A 23,202-nucleotide genomic window follows, 5' to 3' on the forward strand; every position below is an offset into this window, starting at 1 on the left:
TTCTGTTAATTAGCATTTTGTCTTTGCCCTTAGGTATTTCTTAACCAAATTTATACTGCTAAAAGTGCAGATAAAAATATTCTTAGATATCTTTTTCCCCCCAACTTTTGTTTGATTTTCCCTTTTATATTGTCTTGGGCATTTCTATAATTTTAGTACTGCTGATATGAATCTGCCAGATCTCAGCATGTATTTTCTAAGAAATATTTAATTGAGAGGAAGCTTGAGATGATTGCTGTTGATTAAGAAAGCTGTACCTCTTTGTCGGCTCTGAATAACTTGGTTAAACTAGGAAAGTACCAGCAATTATAGAGTTTAAAATAACATGTTCCCATCTACTACCACAATTGTTTTTGTATTAAACTGTTAATTCCACTCAACTTTCTACAAAACAATTTGAAAGTACTTAATTATATGCCTGAATAGGTGCAAAGTGTGTTGAGTTGGGAGTGAGGCAGTCTGGCTTCTAAGTCTTTGAACTTCTGCTAACAAGGTATATGCCTTCCTCAGTTCTTTCCCATCTGTTGTTCTGTTGTCGTTCATTAAAACAAACAGTAGATCATAATTCACAATGGTCTTTAGTGAGCTAAATACTTATTTAGAAGAAATTATCCTTCTCTGAGAACCCTTCTAGTTTAAAATAATCTTCACAGTTTAAAAGCTTTCATATAGGAAGAGCCAGTAATACACTGACTTCATCACTTTCCTTATGTCCATGTGAATAAACTGCCTGTTTTTCTGTGTGTAGCAAAGCTGTGGGGATGCCTTCCCCTGTTTCTCCAAAGTTGTCGCCAGGCAATTCAGGAAATTATTCTTCTGGGGCCAGTAGTGCTTCAGCAAGTGGTTCTTCAGTGACCATTCCACAGAAGATCCACCAGATGGCAGCCAGCTATGTTCAGGTTACATCCAACTTCCTCTATGCCACCGAAATTTGGGACCAAGCTGAACAGCTTTCCAAAGAGCAAAAAGGTAGGGAGGTCTCTGGAGAAGCTTGGAGGGATGGAGTTGTTGAAAGGAGCCTTTATGATCTGGTTAAATAAGTGCCTTGTCTGCATTTGTTTAATTATCTAGTCTAGAGGTAACGATAATCAGTTTGCTAATCTACAGTGCTTGGCAATCGTACGTAATGTACTGAATTTGGTCAAAAAATGCCTTTCGCTGTGCTGGTGACACAGACTAAACTAAAAATAGTTTTTGGTCTAAGACAAATATGCCTTTGTTCTGGCATATTAAATGCAGCTTATACTATAAAAGTAATAGAATATATGTTCTACTCTAGGATGGTTAACAGTAAATTTGGCTATAGGCATAGGATTAGAGACATCTTGTACATATGAGATGTTTAATATATAAGAAAGCACGTTCAGGATTTATAGGTGTATTGGAAGAAACTTGTGTGATAGACTACAAAATGAATAGATTTCTAGCATTCTTTAATATTAGGTCATTTGTGGCTTTGTACCTTACCTCCCAAACTAAGAACATTGAGAATTATCAAGTATTTAAAGATCTGAGGGAAAAGTGCTATATGAAGAGCATTCTGTCTCAGTAGACGGTATTAACAGATGTATGTGCAGCATCTGTTCAGGTAGATCCTTTGTAGAGAAACACTAAAGTAGCCAATCAATCAAATGTCCTCTTGTCACAGACTGCATTTAAATGCTTTTAGTATGAACAGATGATCAGAGGACAATGAAAGATTCCTATCATCAAAGAGGGGTGATGGTGAGAGAAACGTAGAAGGGGAACCCCAACATCTAACATAAAGTTGTGTTTTTAAAAACCTAATTTGTTCCTAAAATTTCAAATATTGTTAGTACCACTCAGGGAAGGTTACAAAGCTGAAATTCTTAAGTTACCCCTACTTTACTTTCCATTCTTCTCCCTGATGCCAGTTTTCTAGGCTCATTTTCCCTTTTCTTTAATTTTTCTTTTCTTTCTTTTTTTTCTTTTCTTTCTTTTTTTTTTTTTTTTACTTTTTGTGTGGCAGTTTTCAAACATCAGCTAAAGGGAAGAGAATGGTATAATGAACCCCATGTACTTTTCACTCAACTTCAGCTCAGCAACACAACATTTTGCTAATCTTGTTCCATCTTTCTTTCTCTCTCTCTGTGTCATACTTTTCTTTCCCCCTGAAGTATTTAAAGCAAATGCCAGATAATCATGACATTTCACCTGAATACACTTTAGTATGCATCCTTAGGTGATAAGAACTTCACCATCCCTTTATCACAGCCATCAAAATGACAATAACTCCTTTGTGTCATCTGATACCTAGTCTACTATCAGATTTCCCTACTGTTTCACATATGCCTTTGTTTTTTTAAACAGTTGGATTTGTTTCAAACAAGATCCAAACATTCATTGATCAGTCTCTTAAGTATCAGTCTCCTCCGCTACTTTTCTTTTTGCCATTCCATTGATATTGAGGAGAAACTGGGCCATAGATGTGTCATATTCTGGATTTTACTGATTACTTTCTCATAGTGTCATCTAGCTTGCTCGTCTGTCCCCCTTATTTCTTTCATATTGCTAGTTATATCTTGAGACTTGATTAGATTCACGTTTATTATTTTAGTTAATAATGTTTCATAGTGGTGCTCTAGATTTCCTGTTACATCATTATGAGGCATATAATGGTTATCCCTTTTTTAGTGATATTAAGATTTGACCATTGATTCATTCAGGTGGTGTCATCCTGACTTAGTTTGTTGTAACATTCCCTAATAAACTTTAACTCATGCTTTTAGCATCCATTGATGATCATTACTTACATCCATTATTCCATTAGGAAACAGAAAATTCTATTAGGAATTTCCTATTCTGATACTCCTTCTGCATTTGTTAGCTGGGGTTCTATAAAGAAGACCCTTTTCTCATCAACTGTTTGATTACTTCTTGCCTTGTTTGAGTAGGCTGATATCTTTATCATGAGAATGACCCCTTTTTCTCTGCCTGTGTAAAAGCTCTCCGTACTTTCTGAGTTCTGCATCCCTCTATCATCTCCCAAAAATTGCATTGGAATCAAATGTTAGGATACTGTTGTCTCCTCCTCCTGTCTACACCTGACCTCACATGCACCTCAGCCTACATTTGTTCACATAGGAAGAATCCTTTCATTTCCGTTCCTTACATTTTTAAACTACTGTCTAAAACATAGGATTTAAATTATCAATGTTGCATGGCATATGATTACAGCAGAAAGGTTGATGTCTAACCTCACAGGGGTCTTATGGGGAAACATGCAAAGAACAGCCTCTTTTTTTGTACCACTTCCTTCTTATACAAAAACAGTACACAGAGAATGTTTTGTGTAACAGTACATTGTGGCACTGGGTCTTCATTTTAATAATGTTTATGGCATACTAGCAATTTTTCCATCAGTGGATTTCTGCTTATATGTATAACACTTAATTCCTGACCATACAGTCTGTTTAAAATGTTTCAGGACTTAGGGAAAAAATATAACTTGAGAGACTATGGAATAGTTTGTTCTAAAACATGGACAGTTCTCATTTTAGTGCAGGAGGGAGTGTTTTTTGACTTCATATGACTACTATTTCATAGTCTAGACAAAAATTTTAAAGTAGTGATTCAAAAGAGTACGCATCATTTAATGAGTGTTTTTGGTTTTCTAGAATTCTTTGCTGAACTGGATAAAGCAATGGGCCCTCTCATCTTTAACGCAAGCATCATGGCAGACCTAGTTCGCTATACCCGGCAGGGACTGCACTGGCTTCGCCAGGATACCAAGTTGATATCTTGAACTGAACATGTTCTCGTTGCCTCTGATTTTCTCCACAACACTGTGTCCCATCACGAAGGAAAACTGCCATAATGCGCCACCTAGTCGACACTAAGAATGAGGAATGGTTTTCTCCTCCCTGGTTCATGTGTTGTTTTTTATAACCCAAAGCCATCATGTCAATTGACTCCTTCAATATTCCCAATATGAAAAATTATTGAGATGCTTTTAAATCTGCAGCACACTGATAAGATGGTTTCAGTGATCTGTAATAAGATTGAAATTCTAGTTGCAATTCATAACTAATCAGTTGAAATTCTATTTATTTTAATTTCTTTAAGTTCCCAGATTGGGGCTAGTTTAAAACTTAGTTATTTCTGCCTATAAATTTACTCTGTTGAATATTTAGCATAAATTTAATGTAGGCAATTTTTATTTATATGCTTTGGGAGCTTTGTTACCTAATAATGTCTTTTGTGGTAACTCTTCTAAGAGTAAGAGTTGGTTCATCTAAAATATGGACGTGTTCTTTCTACACCTACTACCTGATATTATTTCAAATCTTAACTACAATTTTATTATTGCAGAATTTATACTTAGTATTAAAGATATTCTTCTACACATGAAAAATCACTTAAATGTGAGAAGAGGCTTTCTATGTGGATGTAAAGTGAAATGTGTCTGATTTGGTATGCATTATTTCAAGAACTGTGAATGTGTGTTAATAACACTATAGCAATCACAAGGTGACTATAACTTGCATTTAATGCATTACAAAAGAGGGCAGGCAAACTTCCTAGGAGAAGCATATCATGTGAAGGGTTTCATAAAAGGACAATCTTGAACTTTATGGATTTTATTAAAACCATGTGTTCTTTTTTGTTGCTAATTATTAATTTGACACTTAATTGAAACAGAGTAAGTTACAGTTGAACAAAGGATGCTCCAACTCTTGAGGGTTGCTGCCTATATCTCTCATTGATGATGTTTGAAGGGTAAAATCTCTCTTCAGAATTCTTATTTAAAAACTGTTTTCTCCACACTAGGTTGTGATCCTCTCACAGGAGCATGCGGGGACTGATGTAGGAATGGGCTGGAGCTTTGGCGTGTGTGCTTTTGTTATATAACTTACAGTTTTAATGCCAGATGTAGAGATGATGGATTTCTCCTTTTAAACCTATCTTGTATTTACTCCCCTTGTATTATGAAGGCCCTCATCAATGATGTATGTTTCTGATGGGATCAGAAAATTCACACTAGGGAAGTACCTATCTTGGTTCAGTGTGAGCTCTCTTGGGAAGGGGAGGGGAGTAGAGTAGAGCTTAAGAAGCCAGCTCTGTAAGAGTTGTATATCAAAGTACCTTTCCGTGTAAGGTGCATATAGGAGTCAAAGGTGAGAAATGTACCCTCTCTCTTTTGTTTTTAGTGCCCCTATCATGTCTGGTGTGCCTTAAATCTTACCTTTAAATGAAGACTCTGTGGATTGTTTACAGATGAAGTTTTACACTAGGACCAGATCGCCCATACGGTTGGTCTTCTGCAGTAATAATGCTAAATTCTCTTTCCTTTTAAGTTTTCTTTTAGGGTCACATAAGATTAATTCTTTCAGAAAAGCTAATGCTTTGGTGCATGACTTAGTCTAACTTATTGGGTAATGCTGCTTCAAAAAAATAGTTTGTCCTTCTCCTTAATCCAAAAATGAATCCATTCAGTCAGAAAAAAGGATTGCCCTGCAATTTATAGATAATTTCTAAGGCTTGAAATAGGGAAGAAGGGATGGAAAATCTCCAAGCCCAGTGGTGCAGTGAATCCTCTGTTTTTTTGAGTCTCTTTTACCCTTATTTCTGAAGGTGGTGAACTTTCATTGTCCTGTGGCCTCAAATTCATAGAGTTTTTTAACTGTTTTGTACCTCAAGTTGTTTTTGCATATCGTTGAATATTGAAATCTACAGATTATGTTTAATTTAACCTTTTTCCCTTGGAGAAATTGCCTCTGATATCTTTCTAACTTAATCTTAGTGTGTTTTAGAATAGTTTTCCTTACGAGGACAACTTCTCAGTGATCATGGTAGTTATTCAGTAAGAAACTTGCCACTGTTAGTCAAGTAGATGTATGTCCTGTCCTTCTCTGATTTCTCTGACTTAATTTGCAGTGGTGTCTTAGAAATGGAAAAAGTATCCTCTGAGCTTTTAGACTTCCAGCAACAGCAGCCAGTGGGGCACCTTTGAGTTCCAGTGTGTTCTAGTCCTTTGTGTGTCCTCAAAGGCAGCAAGAGTCCGTCTGGGGTCACACTGGTGTTTTGTTAAAGCAGAGTTTCCTGCATGTTTTATGGTGCTGCTCTAAGATACTCTCTACCTAAAACTGTGTTAATTCTTGGAGAATGAATTTTTCAAGCTTTTCATTGTGGAGGGTTTTTCCCACTAAGTGGTAATGGGCAATGGATCAAAACCCTGTCCTGAATAATTGAATTTTCAATGTAATAGTCTGTGAAAACATCACTCCCTCTCCTCTGTGTCCATCTCCTCAAAAGTTCTATCTGTGTCTTCATCTGCCCCAGCACATATTTTGGATCCTTTAAAGGTGACCATTCCTCCTTCCTCAATAGGTGTCTTCAGTGTTCTCTAACCATTTAAAACAGAATTTGACAAGCGGCTAAAAACTCACGTAGTCTGATACTTGTACTTAATATATAGTTAATTATAGAAATAGCAACTATTTAAAAAATTACTCTGTTGACTGCTCTTTAAAACCACACTTGTATGCCAGGAGGCAGCAGCCTACACCATTGGACTCTTTACAGGCAACCAACCAACAGATCGCAGTGGACGAAGTTGTCTCGTAGTCTTGCCCAGCCTGGGCTGGGTTATGGGGAGCACTCCCTTCAAAATGATTCAAGCTTCCACAGTCCAGCCCAGGTCCAGTCTGGCTGGGGAGCATTCAGCCCATGTCTTGCCGCAGTGCCACCTTTTTCTGGGCAAGTAGCCAAGAACGGACTATAAGCAATGAGTACTTCAGATAAATTTACAGTTATAGTTGCTTACGAGTGGAGAAGGTTGACCATCACTAATTTAATTCTCCAGTGTAAAAGCAATCTAGAGTAATGTGTGCACGCGCCCACACATGCCTGTGCTCTGGGGAGCTCTCGCGTTGAGATCCATAGGCATCTGGGCTGCACTTTGAATGACACACTTGTGGCTTTATTAGACTCACTGTTGTTTTTTAATTGTTGTTTGTTTCTTTTCATTAAAGAAAGGTTTAATCAGATCAGACAGCAGACAGCATCATTTCATATTTAATGACAGAAACTTTGGGAAATTACCTTTATTGATTGAGCTCTCATTGTGAAGCAAGAGCCTACAAAAGGCACCTGTTGGAAATGAAAGCTCTGGCTCTGGGGGCCAGCAGCACTGTGTGGAGTTTCAGAGCAGCCTGTGGTCGCTCCAGTCAGTGATACCTAGTTGTGTAGAGGAGAGGTACACTGTGCACTCTTCTAGGTGTGAGGGTATGCAACTTTGGATTTTAAAATTATGTACACATACACACTTTATATATATGTATGTATGTATGTATGAAAACAAATTAGTTTGTCAAAAATGTGTGTGTTTAGTATTTTAGCTTAGTGCAACTATTTCCACATTATTTATTAAATTGATCTAAGACACTTTGTTGTTGACACCTTGAATATTAATGTTCAAGGGTGCAATGTGTATTCCTTTTAGATTGTTAAAGCTTAATTACTATGATTTGTAGTAAATTAACTTTTAAAATATATGTGAGCCCGTCTGTAGTATAATAGGGCTCTTTCAGGGTGGGAAGGATTTTAATTTTCCAGTTGTTAATTGAACAAAATGGCCTCATTATGTATTTTGAATTATAGGAGTTTGCCTCTGGGTCCCAGAAACATCTACGGGGAATGACTCTTTTAGGCAGATTATGATTTTTTTTTTTAAACCTAAGTAAATTGGGAAGCAAAGCATTTCAAGTCCATATAGACTCCTATAACTCATATTCCCTAATTATGTGAAACACAGCTCTCATTTTAATTTCAGGTATCAATGTGTTGGAGAGGCAGACTTTTCCCCAATAATAAATAATATTACACATCTAAGATTGCTATTCAGTAAAATAAATAGAAGAGATAAGTATTGAATGACTTGACATATGTAGTGACAAGAGGCCAAAGTGGTCATGTTTGTGAGCAAAATTTCACATACTCACTAATGGAGAAATTCAGTTTAGACCCCTAGACCCTAGAATCAAGCTGGCAAATGACAGGAAATAAGTTATTAATAGTTGGTAAAGCAGATGCTGATTCTGTTCACTTGAACCCTGTGATTAATTAAAAAGAACTTATCTCTGGAAAAGCAAATGGAAAGAATATCTAAATCTCCTTTTTGATGGAATTTGGTCAGAGAATAAAGCATTAGAGTTAATCCTGAACCAAGTCTTATAGTAGTTTAAGCCTTCTAAAATAGCAGCCTAAGTAATCATCAGGTAATGAAGGTGACTTTCAGGAATGTCAGCATTGACCTCTCCTTGCCACCTTTGCTCAGCTAAGCATAAATTGCTGTTCTTAAGAAGAAACAAACAAAAAAAAGCTCTCTAAATGAGCATGGAAGAAAAGCTCCCACCCAGAAATTCTAGTAATACTCAGTTTTGACCTCTTACTGCTTCCATGTGGGGTTTCTTTTCAGCTTTTAACCACTGGAATTTTCTACCTGCTATGTTCCTCTTGGGAAAATATCTATTTGGAAATGCTGCCTTTCAAATCAACGCCGTGATTTATCCATACTGTTGAGTTTGTTGTTGCTGTTCAAGAAGTGTCCCCATTTTACACCTTTATGCACACACCCGGCACATCGTTGACATGAGCATTCAACAGTACTGGGGGTGGGGTGGGGCGGGGCGGGGTGGGGCGGGGCTCACCAACAGAGCTGGCCAAATTGGCAGTACCTGAAAAGGCACTGCCTTTGAGGACCAGATGTGGGGTTGGTAAGCACAGTTATGAAAATTTCTATCTAGCCTCCGTTTTGAATGGTTTTAAGAAATTTTGTATATGGAGGATGGAAATGCTTATATATTTATTGAAAATCCTTTTATCTTATTTGAAATTAAAATTATTTGGTGAATAATGGTTTGATATTTGGGGAGGGTTTTGGAGGGGAGGTAAGGCCGCTGATCAATTAAAAGCCTTGTTGATTCTACAGAAAGGTACTGTTAGTGTTTGTTAGGATGCCTTTGTTTTGTACATGATCCAAATCTTTGTTTTACATTTCTTTTATCCAAAATATTTAGGCATCTGACATTTTCAACCAAAATTTCAATTATATACTGTGATTTTTATTTGTTGCAATACGTTAAAATTTCAGAGGTACTTTGGGGCTCAAAAGCTAGGATTTCTAAGTCAGTATGTGCATTTCACATAATAAAGCTGTTAATGGTGAGCAAAGTATTATATACTAACTAGATTTTTCCACATCTGTATAGTATATTATATGTATTTTGTGGTATTGAGATTATAGAAAGTTTAGAGTGTCAAACATGCGTTTAATGTGTATTTTTAAACAAATTTATGGCAATTAAAATATTTGGAGACAAGGGTATCACATTTCAATTTGTAAAGATCTTTTTAACTCTACTGTGTCATTAAGATGCTTTGTATAATGCCAAACCATAGCTGGAAAAACTAAGTTTAATAAATATCAAATAGATTTTCTGTATTAAAGTTTATAAACACTGTGCTCTTTCCACTTCTTCAACTCTGACTTTGCCCTTTTCATGTAGGTTCTGTTTTGTACTTTGGGGCCCAGTGCTACTCTTCTTCAAAAGTCTGGTCCCACCAGTTCGGGTCTCATTTTCTGATTACAGAAATTCTGAACTTGCTGGCCATGGGTCCTTTTGCATAGATCAAAATTTGCCCTGCTCCAACAAAAATCCCAAATCCTTTTTGCTGTTATTGGTGGCTTGGGGTTTTGTTGTTTCATTAAACTAGATTTTTCTTCCAGTTCTGCATTCTGTTCAGTCATAGACAAGGTTGGGCGCATCACCAGGTAGTGGGTGCCAACATTGCCCTTCTTTGACACCTCACTGAAGAGTTCTTTACATGAAGTGAAGGACTAAGATCCAGGGTCACAGCTTATGAACTTGCCAAGGCTGATCACATAGCTATTACTAAACTTTTGCCTTTAGCCTGCCTTGTGTTTTTTATTTCTTAAAAAAAATGTTAGTTCTCACTATGCTTTCCAGATTGAGAAGTCAACACATCATGATTAGGCAATGCTGTTCTTTTCTATAGCATACAAATGAATCCTCCTTTCCCTCAAAACCTTGAATTCCAGACTGCCAGAATTTCCATTTGAGACATTTAATAGTACACATAAAAAAATAAACTCTAAATTGACAAATTTAGTTATGCTTACTACATATCAACATTCTAAGAAGAAACGGAGACCAATTTAAAGCATACATCTGTCTTTAAATATTAAAAACACGATATTGCTTTACTTAAGTGTCTCCAGCCAAAATGCAATTAATCAGTATTCCATAGAATGGAGCATTGTTGTAGGTGAATGCTGTCTTCTTTTCCCCTGGTATGGACATCATTCCTGGGCCACACTTAGGGAACAGCGTCTTTTTCTAAGGAAAGAAAAGGTGGTTTTTAAGACAAAGGTCTAGCAGTGCCGAGCCACCTCTGTTGCATGTCCTCCCTCTGCTTGATCTACCCAGTCTCGGGGTAGACCGAAGAAAAGAAAGGCGTCATTTTTTCATGGTACCTGTGTGCAGCTGTTCTTGGCACTTAACTCCTGAAAGGTTCTGCTCCATGGAGCTCCCAGCTCAGCCCAGGCAGTCCTCAATCCCAGTTTTATTCTTAGGCCTGTGTGTGTGCTGATCTCTCCTCTGCCCAGCTTCCCAGGCCTCTGTTGCCCAGCCCTGCTCCCAGGTTTGTGGAGTACCTGCATAGCCTCGTGATACATTCAGAATCGTCCCGACAAGAGGCTCCAATGGGCCTGAGGGAAACTGCTCTCCAAAATGGAGTCATTCTCCGTGGCCTTCTCTTTGCTGAACTCAGTTCTGGTATTGGGGAGCCATCTACCTGGAGGGCAAAGACAAATTCACCTCAGGTATAGAGGAGTTGACACCCTGCTGCACGCCTTGGAAGAATGATCATCCCCAGGATGCTGTCGACTCAGAGCAGAGGAACCATTCCTCAGGACTGAGTCTTGCTCTCAAGTTCTGCCTACAGTTCCACCATCACCACACATCCACATTGATGTCCTCCTTTCCTTACCTGGCCCCACAACAGCAGGCAGATCATGAGCACTGCGGAGAGTTTCAGGTGCCACATCTTGACAGAGGGAGGATATGGGAACTCAAGACCCAGGAACAGTTCTCACTTCCCTTTATAGACTGAGATCCGCCTCTTATGGTTGCCGGGTGAGATGGGGGCAAAGTTTATATTTGCAATCAGGGTCGATTTAATAAGTTAATGTCTACCAGAGGAATGTGCTCAAGGCCTGCCTTTCAGGCACATTGCTATTTACTGATCCCTCACCTGGACTTTGAATTATGTTGCTGGCTTGGACCCTTTTCGCCCGTTTTACCAAAAGTCAGCACTACTCCCTCCTTTCCCTTTGAAAGCCACGTGAAGCCATTGAGGGAGACCAGGCACCTAGCCATATTTTGATTCCAAAATAGCTCAGTGAGATCACTCTAATCAAAATAGAATTCGAATAATGAAGTCTTCAGAAAGTGTTGAGCCTTTCAGCCTTGTCTAGGAAAGCAGCACTGATCTATTGTGTTACAGGCAACTGGATAAGGCCCATTATCTCCTTTCTGTGGGAGGACGCTTCAGCACACATGGTCTGCAGTGCCCCAGATACCTCATTCGTATAGATGGACTGTCGCTCAGTCTGCTCCGGGTCATTTCCCTAGAATGGAGACCTAGCTGTGGAAAGGTCAGTCTGGCCTACCCGTCCTCTCCCAGGGGAAGGGCAATCAGGACTGATGTGAGACTTTCTTGGACTACAGGTGAATTGAATGAATAAGTATAGGCTGGTTTTTTGTTTTGTCTTTAAAAACATGAATGAGGAAGTAGCAGGGGCTCCTAAATCAGTAGAAGAGCATGGTGGTGGTGACAAATCATTGCAAGCCTTGAATTATGGCCTTTCCTCCCAGTAGTTGACTAGGATCTTCTACGGAGCATATCCCAGTAGCCTCGGGGAAGCAGACATAGGGCTGAGATATCTCCAAAGCTCAGAACATCCATCGGCTTAAGTAGGAACTCCTGCAGGTTTCTAGATCAAGAAAGGGCATGTATCTAAACCATGAGTAGTTATGAGTACTCATTAAATGACATGGACATTTTAATAAACTTGGGGGGGAAAAGTGTGAATTCTGAGTAAGGAGATATAAAGACTAGATCTTCCCATGACCTGGAAGGATATGCCAACAAAACAAATGCAACAAGATTCTTTTTCTGCCTGGTGTCTCCCTGAAAACTTAGCTGATAGCCCTTCCCAAGGTCCTTCTCATCTTCAGAGGTTGCATATTTGGTAAGAGGCTGCCTATTCCCCAAGGAAAAGTGAGGAGATGCAGCACAGCTGAAGGTGGAACAGGATGGTCACCACTGCTCTTGCCAAGGGAGAAAAGGGTGGTATGGTGGACCTCAGAGTTGGGATTGGGCACAGTGTGACTCCACAGATCTGTCTGTCCTGGTTCCAGTCCTCTCAGGACCATGGAGCCAGGCCTGGAAGGAGACAGCACTGTTTGCACTTTAGGAACATTGAGAAGCAGACCTATGCCAAACCCAATCCTGCAGTTTGAGACTGGCTAGCTGCTCCTTCCCTTTACCCCTGAGCTTGGATACTAAATGACCCCAGGTAGGAGCTTAATTAGGAACTTTTGTGGGGTGGGGAAGAGGCTATGTGGTGACCTAGAGAACATTGGGTAAGAACACAAATCCGATTAGATAAGCAAAAGATTGAACAACGTGGTGTCCTAGAGCCAGTTGGGTCTGTGGACTCAGTGCCAGCCTCCCATTAACCAGCCTGGAGTGACATGCCAAATGAGATTTGGAAAATGCTTGTTCTGAAGATGGGTACTTTTCACTAATCCTCCATTTCTGTCTTCCTGTACTCCAAGCAAAACCAAACCAGACTTTCGTGTTAATTTATAAAGCCAATACCACAGCCGAGGGCAGGGCCTGAGGTCCCCAGCTCCCTGTGCATAGGGCAAAAAAGAACCATTCATCATCATCAAGATGACAACACTGCAGAAGCCTTTGCGGCTCAAGCCTCTATCTTATATTGCACCCCCTCCTCCCAAAAGACCCATTAGTGACTGCCTGTGGAAGGAACCACTGTTAGGGAAGGTATTTCAACAGATGTCTACCCAAACTCTGTAGTTGTTTTATTTAAATTAAATATGGAGCAAAAAATCAAATTTTTAAAAGCAAAGCGGAATCCAGACAGCATTAGGCTGAAGTGACAGCAGTTGTCCACAGTTTCCCACACTCTAGCTGTGAAGACCTATTCCTGAAGTTAAAAAAAAAAAATTGAAAATATCTGGGCTGTCTGCAGTCAAGTATTTTGTTGAATGAACAAACAGACAACTACATGTTCCTTCCTCTAGCAGAAAGGTCCACGCAGGCTTTAACAACTTCAGCCAGAAGGAGAAAGAATGCTTGGCTGGGAGGCAGGAGCCGGGGGTCTAGGTAGGGGAACTGACCACAGGCCAGCCCTTCCCCTCTTTGGGCTTTAGTCTTTTGTCGTGCCAAGGAGATGGGAGTAAATCTGAGGCCTCTTGGGCACTGACATTTGGGAGTTCAGATGATTAATTTACAAGAAGAAAATGAGACCGAAGCACATTTGATAGCTTATAGCTTGGTAACTCTGAATACAACTCCCAGGGATTTCCTGCTTCTGAGGCAAGTGCCTAGGATGAAATGGGAGAAAGACGGTATAGCTACACGAGCAGCTGTTTGAAACACATTCCAGGCAGAGAGGAGATCATTAGGGCTTGGCAGTAATTGGAAACTTTTTGCAGTCCCTGAGCAGGAGGTGCCTAATAAAAAATGAAAGACTGTGAAATGGAAAAAACTTTTCCCCGTAAAACTTGAACAAAGGGTTAAAGTGCATTTGCTTTTTTGCTGGCTGGAACTGCCATAGACTTCTGGGCCTGCACTAGGTAGGCCTGCATCTCGGGGACTGCATTGGCAGACTGAACACAGTTCCCTTTGCCACATTCTGTAGCCCAGAGATAAAAAGCCCTTGTGGGGCAAGAGCACTGCTGGGGAAAAGAAGGGCTAAATGAGCAAGTGGTTGTGCCCCAGCAGCAGGTGGAGGAGCCACACCAGGAGGGCGGCTCCAGGGGATGGGTGACAGGCGCTGAGGCCCACAGCGGCGGTCCCTCTTCCTCCCTTAAGAACTTTACACAAGTTTTCCTTTTCTTTTTGGATTTCTACAGACAGAATAGTCCCTAAAATGATCCCAGATCCCCTATCACGTACAGGAGCACTGAGCTATTACAACTCACCACATTCCATGCCCCCACTGCCTCAGTGCCCCGCTACAGAGCTCCCTGCCCCAAGCTTAGAGAGGGAAGCCCTTTGGTGAGAGAGAGGCTTAAAGCAGCCTTTACCAATTTTATCCAAAAGCAGCAGCTCAGCACATGAAGGGCTTACAGCAGGGTCTTCTCAGCAGGGCACGCCTGGGATAAAAAGGATTCAGACCAACAAGCTCAGTCCTTGGTCTGGGCTGAGAAAGGGTAGGTTTGATTTTGAGCTGGTATTTCCAAAGGAGTCAAAGAACGAGGAAGAAATAGTCTAAAGGTAAAATGAAGTCAAGATGGGAGTGGATGGCCATCTCCCCCAGGAACTTGGGCCTAAAATCAGAGGGAGACAGACAGAAAGATTAATGGCCTATCAAGGCAGTGGTCCCCACCCCAACACGTGAACCTGTTGACACTATGCAAAGTTAAGGATGGGTGTATTTACACTTTCTTCAGGTCCACAGCTTTCATCAGATTTTCAAAGGAGCCTATGACCAAATATGTTGCAGACCAGGTAGCTAGTCCCAGTAATAAACTTGGACAAACAGCCAAACAGGAAAATTGGACCATGTTTGGTAGGGCAAGAGTTTTCATCATATAGCTGTCCTTTGTTGAGCCTGCACCACCCTGCCAGACTCTTACATATCACCCATTTCACTGTCACTGCAACGCTATGGCTTTGTATTAACACATCTATTTTATGGGTGAGAAACTCAAAGCTCAGGAATGCAGATTTCTTGCCTGTATCCCACAGTAAGGAAGCATCAGTCAAAGGGTATGGGCCAGGGCCGCTCCCGTGGCCTAGTGGTTAAGTTCGCGTGCTCCGCTTCGGCGGCCCAGGGTTTTGCAGGTTCAGATCCTGGGCACGGACTCGGCACTGCTCATCAGGCCACACTGAGGCGGCATCCCACATACCACAACCACAGGCACTCACAACTAGAATATACAACTATGTACTGGGGGCCTTTGGGGAGAAGAAAAAAAAAAAAAGAAGATTGGCAACAGTTGTTAGCTCAGGTGCCGATCTTTAAAAAAAAAACAAAGGGTACAGACCCAAGTCTGCCAGACTCAGCCGTTCCTCCTTATCCTGCCTCACAATCAGTGCAATTTACCTTACTGATTTTTTTTCTAGTTTTGAAGTATTTTAATTTTGGTTCCTAAAAGGCAACATCAATCATTAGAATAAGGATAGATACAGCCTGGGCTAGAAGCTGAGCTATACTGTGAAAGTTGCTCTGGACCAGCAGGAAGTGTCCTTAGGAGAGGAAGTTTCTAGAAACAGAGCAGGGAACCAGAAGCTTAAAGCTACCCCTACCATTTCCTAGTGAAGAGAAAAGGGTAACTTTCCGACTAAAAAGGCAGTTTCAAAGTTCTCTAAAACAGGGGTAAACTTTTTCCATAAAGGGCTAGAGAGTAAATATTTTAGGTTCTCAGGGCCACATATGGTTGAAAACAACTGTTCCAACCTGGTACAAACACAGGCAGTTTGTTGACTCCAGCTCTAGAGGCCAAGGGGTCACCTCACCCACTCCTTTATAGCTGACTTCCCCTCAGGCTAAGGCAGGCCTGCCTTAGGAGGAAAGGCAGCATAGCGTAGCTTTAAAAGCATAAATTTAGCGCCAGACTCCATGATTCACTAGCTGTATAATTTTGGGCAAATAACTTACCCTTTCTGCACCTGTGTTCTCATCTGCAAAATGAATGTAATAGTGATACTTACTTTAAAGGTAGAAGTTTAAAAGAGCTTATTTGTGTGAAGGGCTAAGAAGAGTACCTGACACACGGTAACTACAACATAGTTACTAGACTTTATTGTTACAGGAGCAGAGGGGCGGGAAGCAACACTCCCCACAGTCCAGGCCACCCACAACTGGTCAGCTGCAGGGGGAGCTGCAGCTACTTTCTTGCAGGTTATGGAACAAGGGGTGAGCCCCAATCCTTCACCAAACTCCCAGGCTGGCCGAAACTGTTCAGCACTCATGCTGGAGAGGGGAGTTCATGAACTCGAAAACTAGCAGTCATGCCAAGGACTCTGCTCACAAAAATGCAAAACCACAACAGTGCAGCCCGTAGAAGTTTATTGTGCCTTCCAGATGCGACAATATAGGCTCCTGTCCCAGAAAAAGGTCTTTCAAAGAAAGGGAACCATTATCCAGACGAGTTGCTCATTTGTCATTTTCGTAGGCAGCTGGATTCTTCCTCTTGGATTTCTCAAACTCCTGGGTCCCCCACGTATAGACAAGATAAAACGCTACAAATGCTTCAAAAATCAAAAGTGAGAGTAGGCAGTGAGCACATATAAGATACAAGGGTCCCAGTCCTCTTTTCTGCCTCACAGCACATTCTGCCCTCCTGCCTCTAGTTTTCAAGAAACCACTTTTAAACCAGATGATCAAGGTTACCTCACACACCCATTTTACAAGTGACCAAAAGAAAGGGGTCTAACAACGAAAACCTGCCACCAAACCTTCCCCATCGCTCCCCTGCGGCACATCTTTAAATATTTTAATGAGATAATTGGGGTAAAATTCGCATAACATAAGCTTCACCATTTAACCATTTTGAAGTGTACTCTCCGTGGTCTTTAGTCACGTTATTGTGCAACTATCATCACTATCTCCTGCATTTAACACAAAAGAGTTCATCTCCGGAAAAAAGAAGTGGGTAGAGATGACCTCAAAGGGAGACGCTGGAGTCACACAAGTGACCTTGAGCCGGTCACTTAAGTTCTCCATGACTCCGTTTCCTCATCCGTAACACGGGGGGGATGATATAACTAGATCAAGGGGCTTCAGGAATATTCCAGAGAAAACATGTGCAGTGCCAGCTGCAGAGTGCCTGCCCGACGGCGAGCGCTCACTGAGGGGACCCGTGGTTACTACCGCGGAGGGGAGCCCACCCGCGCCCGGCCAGGGCACTCACGCGGCGCAACGCGCAGGATGCAGGCCCGCGTGCGGCGCAGCACGTTGGGGATGCCCTTGCTGAAGTAGTGCGGGAAAGCGCGCTGCTCGAAGGGCGACAAGCTGTAGGTGATCACATGCCGCATCCGTATCAGATTCCCGAACTCGCGGCCCATGGTGGCGGTGGCGGCGGCGGCGCCTGCAGAACCGAGGGAACTCAGCCGCCGGGCTCAGCCCCGGGACGCCGCCCCCAACCCTGCGGCCCGCCCGGCACTCCTCATCCCCTCAGTCCAGGCGGCGCCCCACCCTCCCCGGGGCCACCAAGACCGCGCCACCGGCCCCGGCTCCCGCACCGGGGTCACCTCGCCCTCCACAACCGCGGGATCCACCGGCCTCCGTCCGCCACTTCCGGCAAGATCGGAAGCCGCTCTGGAGGCCGTGAGGTCACTTCCGGGAAGTACCATTCTCCTGCGGTCTCCAGGGGAAGGCGCCGTTGCCCCCCGTTCTGAAGAGAAGTGTCCAGGCCGGTGACCTTGCCGGTGGGCGGTCTTGGGCCGGGGGCGGGGCCTGGCGGCAGCGGAGAAGGTCTAATTGGGTTTGGGGTCGGGGCGGCCCCCGAGGCCCTCACCCTCCTCCTCAGCCCTCTGCCTTTTCCTGGAGCCGCAGGAAGCGGCTGGTGTCGAGGAGACAAAGAGGCGACGAGAAAGGGGCCAGCCGACCTCCAGGGCCGCGCTGGCCGAACGCGTAGGGCCTGCAGGCCGCCAGCCCTGGAGAGGGCCCCCGAGGCCTGGGGAGGAGCCGCCGGCCGGCCGCGAGCGCGAGCTTTCGTCCTGGCTTGTCCAGCTGCTGGGACGGGGCTCGGTTATTTTCAGACCGTCCGCGACCCAGTGCAAAGTCAGGGGCGCGCATCTGGGGCTTCCCGCGGCGCCCGCCGCCTTCGACTCCCGGGGCAGGGGGTAGACTTTACCAAGATGGCGTAAAACGTTTCCTCGAATTCAGTCACGAGCGTCCTCACATAATCGTCAGCGATTGCTAAACGGCTGTTAGGGGTGGTAGGAGGGAAGGAAGAGGCTCCCTCCACGGCAGCCCGCTTTCCCCGAGATGGTTCGGCCTGGGGGTCGTGTGTCATGATGCCCCCCATCCTCCGTTCCACTTCCCGGGAGAGAGGGGAGGAATGTTGCGTGGGAGGCGACCCCGAGTTCTCGGGAAGTGCTTCTACCTAAGGTTCCTGCAGTCCTGTACCGCTGACTGACTTTTCCACTTGCTACAGAGTGTCTGTAAATGTTCTATTCAGGGAGCTGCTGGCCGTGTATAATCCAGGTCTAAGCTCTCATTCAGCAGGTTGGGTGTGTTTCATAACCCTGCTTACTAACCACGGGCCAGGGAGGCTTGGCAGGCAGTGAATTTAAAATCTGCAAACATACCTCGGTTTTACCAACCTAGGTACAGCACAGACTGATTCTGGGTCTTATCCCATGCGTGTGGGTTGACTTTCTTCCTGTAAATAGTCTCCTTAGGGGTGGCACTGGATATCCCCTCATTTCAGCTATTCATGGTGCACCTTTGTCTCATTTTTCTAAAAAAATCTCTAGCTTGGTCCCAGCTCCGAGGCAAAAACATACATACTCAACAGTTAGGAACAACAATACGCTACAAATTCCGCCACCGTGTGAGCGGTTAATAAAAAAAATAAAACTTTCGTTTATTTTCTCGTATCTGAAAACATCTCTAAACCTTTCGACTAAAGTACGTGTAGATGAATGTGCAGACCAAAGAAAAGACATCAAGATGTTATATACGTTTTTAGGTGAGGAACATTGGCCCTGAGCTAACATCTGTTGCCAATCTTCCTCTTTTTTATTCCCCCCCCCCCGAAGCCTCAGCACAAAGTTGTATATCGTAGTTGTAGGTTGTTCTAATTCTTCCATGTGGGATGCTGCCACAGCATGGCTTGATGAGTGGTACATATGTCCACGTGCAGGATCCCAACCAGTGAACCCCGCGGGGCCACTGAAGCTGAGTGCGCTAACTTAACCACTGGGCCACAGGCCGGTCCCAAGATACTATATTTTAAAATGAGTCAAAGTAAAAGGTGATGTCCTCCTTTTTTAAACATATTGCAGTATTCCAAGTACATATCCTATACTACATGACCTGGGTGAACTGGGTAACATAATTCTCTGCTCTGAAATTTCAATGCCAGCTGTGACTTTCACCCTCCAAATCAACACGTAGTGAATAATTATTCTAAGCACCTGGAAGTGGGAGAAGCGGTGAGGATGGAGGAAGAGTAAACCCAATATCGTAAATTGCATACCAACAGATCCGTGTATCATCATGAATAATTAGTTAGCTTTTCCACACACCTTGACAGTTTCAGCAAGCACCTAAAGAATGTTTTAAGAATCCTGATCTCTCTCAGAAAACGGGTGGTTTCATTTTAAGATCATTCCTCAGTTTCACTTAGCCTTTCAGCTACATAGTCCATTAGTATAATGATAATTTAAGAGGTTTTAAATACATGCCAGGAAAAAGGGAGAGGAAAGTTAATTAACCAAATAAATCCATATCTAATGAGGACAAATTGGATAAATAGAGTGTTATCAGCTGTTTAATATACAGCTGAGAAAAATTACCTTCAGCTAGGCATCCTTGAGGTCTGATTACAGAAGTGAGCCTACCCCACCCACTCACCTAAATTTTATTTAAGAGACCAACCTAGGCTCTTCCTGGCTTTTAGGAAGAAGGCTGGCATGGGGAAATGTGTTCCTTGCTGATTCTTCCAAGCCATGGCGCTTCCCAGCAAGTTCTTCCTCTGGTTTTGCTGCTCTGCCTGGCTGTGTTTTCCCATTAGCCTTGGTTCTCAGGCTTCTAGGGAAGCAGCTCAGATTGCAGCTAGCGCTGAGTTGGAATCTGAGGCTGAGCCTTGGTCCTTGCTGCAGCCTCTCAATGGCGGAAACAGATCTGGCCTCCTTCCTGCTCTCTTCAAGGTTCTGTATGATGGGCAAGGCGGGGCTCCTAGGCTGCAGCCAGACTCCAGAGCTTTAGGCTACATGAAGAGGCTCTACAAGGCGTATGCTACCAAGGAGGGGATCCCTAAATCCAACAGAGGCCACCTCTACAACACTGTCCGGCTCTTCACCCCCTATGCCCAGCACAAGCAGGCTCCTGGGGACCAGGTGGCAGGTGTGTAGGAGCGGATTGGTTAATGGGTGGGAAGATGATAGAGGACTCTGCCTTTCAATTGCAGAAAGCTGCCGGGCCTCACTCCTTGCATTGCATTTTACTTTGTGTGATACTCAGTATCCAAATTCAAACAAATCTGGTTCTTGATCTTACCGTTTCTTCCTAATGCCCTCATGCGTTAAGGTGGGCTAATGTGATAGGATTTTAGAGCTAGAAAAGACTTAATGACTTAAAGGAAAGCGCTAGTGGAGAAGGTTAGCATCTTGTCCAAGGTCACAAAATCAAGACTGGAAACCAGGTATTTTGACTTCCAGTTGCTTAGTCTGCCCGTTCTACCAATGCTGGCCTGGAAATGTGCCTAAAATATCTCATAGCTATTGGTGTGCTTTGTTAAACAGGATGTTTTCCCTTTTTATGTTGCTTTTGTGAGAGGAACAGTAGGTCCTTACACAAACTGTTAACAATTTGACTCAGCACCTTGGTATCTTGTGTGTGTGTGTGTGTGTGTGTGTGTGTGCGTGTGTGAGAGAGAGAGAGAGAGAGAGAGAGAGGGAGAGAGAAAGCAGCGCTTTAAAAAAAAAAATCTATATTCACCAGCTCGTGACTTAAAGAAAATCGTTCTAACCCAACAGGTCACTTGTGGCTGTTTAAAACCTTTCCTCCTTCCTTGATGTCCCATTTTATTATAGTGGTTTTAGAGCCGCCATTTGTCAATCTCAAGTGTTTCAAATTAACTTAGACCATTGTTTTCTTTATTGACTCCATCCATTAGGGCTTAGCATGTCTTCTTAACAAGCCTGTTAAGTATTTTTATTATAGGTTTGCCTCTAGAGACCCTCCAAGAGAAAAATACCACTTTCCTTATTAGCTTCTGTGTTTGGAGCAAATTATTCACTTTAAAACTTTAGAATATAATGATTCCTTGTTGTTTTAATTCACCACCAAAGCTATTATGACTTTCTGGTGATTAAAATATCCTGTTGTAGTTGCTGGGAGTTAGTTATGGTCCCAATTACTGGCATTTTCTGTGTAACTGCGCGCTCCCCCCTCCCCCCCCACCACCCTTTTGAGGCATGAGGAAGTGGGAAAAGAGAAGGGAGAAAGCACATACAAAGTACTAATGTCTTGATTTGACTTCCTATTATGTTCAGTTTGTATTCAAGCGCTACTGGTGGACTGTGTTTTCTTCTCAGGAACCCTTCCGTCAGTGGACCTGCTGTTTAACCTGGATTGTGTTACTGCTGTTGAACACTTACTCAAGTCAGTCTTGTTATACACATTCAACAACTCAGTTTCTTTTCCCTCTGCTGTTAAATGTGTGTGCAACCTGGTGATAAAAGAGCCAGAGAGCAAGACTCTCCCCGGAACTCCATACTCATTTACCTTTAACTCACAGTTTGAATTTAGAAAAAAATACAAATGGATTGAGATGGATGTGACCCCTCTCCTTCAGCCTCTAGTGGCCTCCAACAAGAAAAGTATCCACATGTCTGTAAATCTCACATGTGGGAAAGACCAGCTGCAGCATCCGTCAGCACAGGACAGTCCGCTTAACACGACTCTTCTGCTATTCCCCTCACTGCTTTTATATCTGAATGACACAAGTGCTCAGGCTTATCACAGGTGGCATTCCCTCCACTATAAAAGGAGACCTTCACAGGGTCCTGACCAGAAGAGAGATCTGTCTGCCTGTCCAGAGGGAGAAGGGGCTGCTGAGGGTATAAGATCTTCCCGTCACCGGAGAAGTCAGGAAGCTGTCAGCTCTGAATTGAAGAAGCCTCTGGTTCCAGCTTCTTTGAATCTGAGTGAGTACTTCAAACAGTTTCTTTTTCCCCAAAATGAGTGCGAACTCCATGACTTTAGACTTAGCTTTAGTCAGCTGAAGTGGGACAACTGGATTGTGGCCCCGCAAAGATACAACCCTCGGTACTGTAAAGGGGACTGTCCCAGGGCAGTTGGGCATCGGTATGGCTCTCCAGTTCACACCATGGTGCAGAACATCATCCATGAGAAGCTCGACTCCTCAGTGCCAAGACCATCATGTGTACCTGCCAAATACAGCCCTTTGAGTGTTTTGACCATTGAGTCCGATGGCTCAATCACTTATAAAGAATATGAAGATATGATAGCCACTAAGTGCACCTGCCGTTAACACATGGTCCTCTAGACTAACATCTTGAGCCTGTTTGGCAAAGTAAATGCCCTTCGCCTATCTGCGCCTTCAGGAGAAAGCATCATGTGTCAGACCTGTAAATATAATGCCGTGTGTGTGGTGTAAGAAGGAGCCTGTGTGGATTAGCACATTCTGTGGCATCTATCAGTGTAAAGCAATAACATCTGCCTTTTTAATTTCTAAGTGTAAATATAATGTAATTCTTTTGGAGAGCTTTAAATTTTTTCCCTGAGCGATTTTTTTTTTGTTTTCATAGGAGTCTTGTTTTTGATGTAAGAAAAAGTGCTGTAGTCTTGTTTAATGGAAGAATAAATTCTTGTCAGAGGCATAAATTCCCCATGTGTGTGTGGTTTTTTTAATTAATGATTGCTTTTAAATGGTCATTTGGGTGGGAGAGGAAGTGTGTCTAAAAGCTAATCTTGGCTCAACTTTTGATCTCTTTTTCAGAGTAAAAGAGAGGGTAACTTCTGGTCCTGAATCCTGATGAAGTGAGATTCCCTAGGGCTAGAGAGTTTGCAACATAATCCATTCCTGTTGTAGCACATGTAGTATGTAGAAATGTAGTACAGTGTACCAACTCTGCTTAGATGGCTTCCATGCGTCAATCGATTACATCAAACAATGTAACATTTGTCCCATTTATTTATAG

At 42.8% G+C, this 23,202-nt stretch overlaps 4 protein-coding genes across 11 annotated transcripts in view; 2 read left to right on the forward strand and 2 right to left on the reverse strand.

Moving 5' to 3' along the window:
• Positions 1-9,485, forward strand: part of AFF4 (ALF transcription elongation factor 4) — a 93,213-nt gene extending 83,728 nt beyond the window's left edge. For all 7 annotated transcript variants that reach the window (XM_044780444.2, XM_044780446.2, XM_044780447.2 and 4 more), the window contains 2 exons: positions 749-969; positions 3,639-9,485. In XM_044780444.2, coding sequence (XP_044636379.1) covers positions 749-969; positions 3,639-3,766 — 349 coding nt within the window. In that variant the 3' untranslated portion in view covers positions 3,767-9,485. The remainder of the gene's footprint in view (positions 1-748; positions 970-3,638) is intronic.
• A 609-nt stretch (positions 9,486-10,094) lies between these two features.
• On the reverse strand, positions 10,095-11,192 carry LEAP2 (liver enriched antimicrobial peptide 2). The gene is made up of 3 exons (XM_014856759.3): positions 11,035-11,192; positions 10,700-10,839; positions 10,095-10,382 (listed from the first exon to the last, which is right to left on the reverse strand). The coding sequence occupies exons 1-3, from the start codon at positions 11,089-11,091 to the stop codon at positions 10,346-10,348; spliced, it is 234 nt and encodes a 77-aa protein (XP_014712245.1). The 5' UTR covers positions 11,092-11,192; the 3' UTR covers positions 10,095-10,345.
• A 5,163-nt stretch (positions 11,193-16,355) lies between these two features.
• UQCRQ (ubiquinol-cytochrome c reductase complex III subunit VII) lies at positions 16,356-18,520 on the reverse strand. 2 transcript variants are annotated; one of them, XM_044780450.2, is made up of 3 exons: positions 17,548-18,520; positions 17,217-17,393; positions 16,356-16,554 (listed from the first exon to the last, which is right to left on the reverse strand). In XM_044780450.2, exons 2-3 carry the CDS (start codon positions 17,368-17,370, stop codon positions 16,460-16,462), a joined length of 249 nt encoding a protein of 82 aa, XP_044636385.1. In that variant the 5' UTR covers positions 17,371-17,393; positions 17,548-18,520; the 3' UTR covers positions 16,356-16,459. The 2 variants fall into 2 exon arrangements, with proteins under 2 accessions (XP_044636385.1, XP_014712243.1); XM_014856757.3 differs by having other exon boundaries at positions 17,557-17,693.
• Positions 18,521-19,831: 1,311 nt separating this feature from the next.
• On the forward strand, positions 19,832-22,882 carry GDF9 (growth differentiation factor 9). Its single transcript, XM_014856804.3, has 2 exons — positions 19,832-20,380; positions 21,574-22,882. Exons 1-2 carry the CDS (start codon positions 19,984-19,986, stop codon positions 22,530-22,532), a joined length of 1,356 nt encoding a protein of 451 aa, XP_014712290.3. The 5' UTR covers positions 19,832-19,983; the 3' UTR covers positions 22,533-22,882.
• The last annotated feature ends 320 nt before the right edge of the window (positions 22,883-23,202 follow it).

This window comes from Equus asinus, chromosome 9 (genome assembly GCF_041296235.1).
Source record: "Equus asinus isolate D_3611 breed Donkey chromosome 9, EquAss-T2T_v2, whole genome shotgun sequence".
NCBI classification, from domain to species: domain Eukaryota; kingdom Metazoa; phylum Chordata; class Mammalia; order Perissodactyla; family Equidae; genus Equus; species Equus asinus.